Here is a 3,869-nt window from a genome sequence, read left to right as displayed (position 1 = left end):
CATGCTCCTCTTTCGCCCCCCTCCCCTTAAAGGAAATACTGTATGATCCAATCAGGTAGTAGGAAATGATGAGACTGCCTCCCCCCCCGGAGCTGTGGTAGGAGCACACGCTTTTGTCACATGCATGGGACGGAGCAGCAGTGGGAAAACTACAATGCCCAGCGTTCCCTTCTGCTCCCTGATCAATGGACCTTATTTGAATAATCTGTGAGCCCTTGGACTCAGGCCAATCAGCTGTCAGGGACCCATGATAAATCGCAATGCATTATTGATAATCATAATTACTCTGACATGCGCATTCCGCCCAAGGGGGGGTAATTTCCCAACTCTAGGAATTTGTTGTGAAGAAGAAAATAATTGCTACTATTTTGCTCCCGATGCTTGTGCACCATGTCGAGACGCAAGCAGGCGAAACCCCAGCACATCAACTCCGAGGAGGAGCCCCCAGATGCTGCAAGTGGTAAGGCGCAAAGTAAGAGACGGGAGGCTCGCCAATTACCAACTTTAATTGATGTGCAAAGAAATTAGCCAGGGAATAAGGGGTTTTGCGTGTGTGGCTTTTTCCGTCCCCCGCCCCACTGGACTCGGCTCGAGATCATGACCCCACACTGACCACTCGTTGTTTGTACCATTTATTCCCATAATCTGCCCCCCTTCCCCCAAAACCCCCCCAACCCCTCACTTATCTTCAATCACTGTTCGACTGATCCTTCTTTTTCTTCTGGATCGCAACGGGATCTTTTTTTCCCCCCTTCCCCGTAAAACTGTCCAGTGGCTCTGCCCAGAGCTCCAGCCCCATGGTTGCTCCGTGCTGACCACTCGGCTCGCAGCAGAAATCTCTTCGTGTGTTGCTCTGCCGTCCCCGTCGGGTGTGTGTGAGAGCATTGCCTCCCCATACCCCTTAAAGTTTAACGTGTGCTGGCTCTGGAGGGGGATCCGGGCTCTCTACCTTGTCTCGCGCCAGGGGAGCAAGATGCGATCTGCTACGTGTCTTAGTACAGCCAGTTTTGTTGTAGCCTAATGCAAAGTGAACCCCCAAATCCTACCCAGCCGGAAAGGATTTGGGTGGGGGTGGCGTAGGGGGGAGACAGAGAAAGGAGTTGCAAACCATCTTTTTAGCGCAGACATGGGGGGAGGCTTTAGTTTTGTTTCTCTGCATCTATTTTTTTTTTGGTGGGGATTTCTTAAAGAAAAAAAAACTGCTTTGGCTAGTTTGGTTGGAGATCACAATCGCCCTGGACCTTTTGTAGCCTGACCTCCAGCCATCTTTGATTTCCGACTTCCTAAAATAACTCCGGTGAGCTAATGTGGTGTGTGCGCGCGTGTGTGTTGTATTTGGGTGGTGTGGGGCTTTTAATATCGGGAACCACTCTTAGATGCTCTGGAGCTTTGTAGTTTAAAGGGGAAAGAGAAATACATGTGCAGTGAAGTTATCACTGATCTGTGGGAGCGGGATGCGCAGAGGGGGCAATGGGGGGGGGGGATTTGATCCCCTAGTATAAGTGCGGTTAGTTTGCCACTAGAGACGAATTGGGCAGCGTTGTAATTCCTGGATCCCGTGTGAAAGTTTAATCGATACTGTGCAGCATCTTCTCAGATGTTCCCAGGGTTTTTCTGTTGGTGCATCGCTGAACTGAGGAGAACTTAATAGACTACTACGTGGGCCGATTCCTTCAATATTAATTCTCAGTTTAAATTTCAGCCTACACTTTAAAAAAAAATCGGTGTGGCTCTAATGCCACTCATCCCATAATTTCTATTGACGGACTGGATATTAACCTCTGCAACTTCTCGGGGTTGATGGTGTTAGAACTGAATTTCCCTGGTTATGCAGATCAATGAATTTCTCTGGTCTCAGTTAGGAATCATCAGTTTCAGTATCCTCCCCAAGAGAGATGAAGGTGGGTTTTGCAAATAGTTCAGATTATTTTGTTGTTGTTAAAGCACCAACTGACTCGAGATATTTGGGGTGGGAGGATCCGCAGAACTTTACTAACCCTAAGCAGACTGGACTCTGTAATTCTGTGGGTCGGTTTGTATGTCTTTAAAAGTCAAATATTCGAAGAGCTCCCAAAATTCAATGCTTGATCACTTTTTTTTCCCCCATAGGTAAAAATGATCAATAACAATCTGTATATATAACAGAAGCCGCCTATTCCCAAACCGCAGGAGATTCGGGATCTTATTCTCTTTCCACCTCCCCCCTTTCTTTGAGCCGAAATGTCCAATTGTTGGGTCCGGTTAATGGTGACTTAAGAAACAGCAAGCTGGCCAGAAGGCAATAAATCCCATGTTTAATGCATGACTGTTTTCCTTTGTGCATATGGTTAGGCTGGGGGGATGGAGGTGATGTTTCCACATGTAAATCTCTGCCCACTGCTGGAGAGTCACCTCCAGTCTCGTGTGAGCATGTAAACATAAACAGTATGTGGAGTGTTAATACTCTACTGAAGCTACAGAGTTTACTCCAGAAGGAGTGTGGGGAGGGTGTGATATGATAGGCGTTTTCTCATCCTTTATAGTAACAGGTATCAGGGTTTGTTTGGCTTTTTTTTTTTTTTTTTTTTTTTTTTTTTTTTTTTTAATGATTTTGCAAGTTCTGGAAGGACAGCAATTTAAAGCACAATCTTTGGAACCTGCCTGGTGGGTGTGCATGTCTGTCTATTACAGGGGTAGGCAACCTGTGGCACGTGTGCCAAAGGTGGCACACAAGCTGGGTTTTTTTTTTTCAGTGGCACTCACATTTCCCGGGTCCTGACCACTGGTCCGGCAGGCTCTGCATTTTAATTTAATTTTAAATGAAGCTTCTTAAACATTTAAAAAACCTTATTTACTTTGCATACAACAATAGTTTGTTTCTACGTTATAGACTTATAGAAAGAGAACTTCTAAAAACGATTTAGTATTACTGGCAGGGGAAACCTTAAATTAGAGTGAGTAAATGAAGACTGGGCACACCACTTCTGAAAGGTTGCTGACCCCTGGGCTATTAAATACCCAAGATTGAGGTGGAGTGTTTCTGTTTTGTGTTGAATCCTTGTAGAGTCCTAACCTTTGTGTTTTGGCTCCCTTACCTCAGGTTCGACGGGCATTTTTGGGGGTAAAGGGTGCTTGGCAATGGGTAACAGACAAAATTAGCCAGAGATCCACAGCCTAGCGCATTGCTTGACTTTAATTTATTGGGGAACTTTCTTTGCTTTCTTGCGCCACCCAGGGGTCACTGGCAGTACTAGGCGAGCCGTAAAGAAAACTTGGTATATTTTCCCCAAAGATCTCTTGAAGTTGGAGGGTAGCTTCCCCATCGCCCATAGACGCATAACATGGTGCTCAGGGCTGGGAATTACTGCTCCTGCTTTTGAAGGACTTGTGGACAGACGGGTTGCCCCCTCCCCCAGTGCCCCGCCCAAACTTTGTATTATTCAGGAGCCCTGCTGGTGAATCTCTGAGCAGATTTCTCTCTCTTCTTAACCTTCCTCTCACCCCCGCAGAATGGGGCTAGTTGGCCGCCCAGCCTGATCCTGAGCCAGAGCTACCTGACTGTTGCTCTTTCTCCACTCCTACAATACTAGCTTGTAACAAAGTGCTAGAAACCGTTGCAGAAATATCTCCGCTGCTGTTCGTGATAACGATCAGAAAAAGTGGGTGGGAGTTAAACCATCTTTACGAACCCCTTAGGTAAATAAAACAGCCTTGACATGATTTAAAAAAAAATCTGGTCTCAGGATTAACCATAGTTTCTCTCTCCTCTTCAGAATAAGCTAGTTATTCTCCGACATAGGTGTGTCCATAAATACCAAGGGATGAAGCTCCATAACAAAGTTGCAAAGAATCCTGTGGCACCTTATAGACTAACTGTTAGTCTATAAGGT

At 46.0% G+C, this 3,869-nt stretch overlaps 1 protein-coding gene across 1 annotated transcript in view; it reads left to right on the top strand.

Annotated features, from left to right (window-relative positions):
* Window positions 1–379: 379 nt before the first annotated feature.
* Window positions 380–3,869, top strand: part of SALL4 (spalt like transcription factor 4) — a 14,143-nt gene continuing 10,653 nt past the window's right edge. Inside the window, exon 1 of the mRNA XM_050918102.1 lies at window positions 380–460. Within this exon, the coding sequence (XP_050774059.1) occupies window positions 391–460 (70 nt within the window). The 5' untranslated portion in view covers window positions 380–390. The remainder of the gene's footprint in view (window positions 461–3,869) is intronic.

This window comes from Gopherus flavomarginatus, chromosome 11 (genome assembly GCF_025201925.1).
Source record: "Gopherus flavomarginatus isolate rGopFla2 chromosome 11, rGopFla2.mat.asm, whole genome shotgun sequence".
NCBI classification, from domain to species: domain Eukaryota; kingdom Metazoa; phylum Chordata; order Testudines; family Testudinidae; genus Gopherus; species Gopherus flavomarginatus.
The sequence above is the reverse complement of the archived record's forward strand: the minus strand, read 5'-3'. Positions and strand labels throughout refer to the sequence as shown.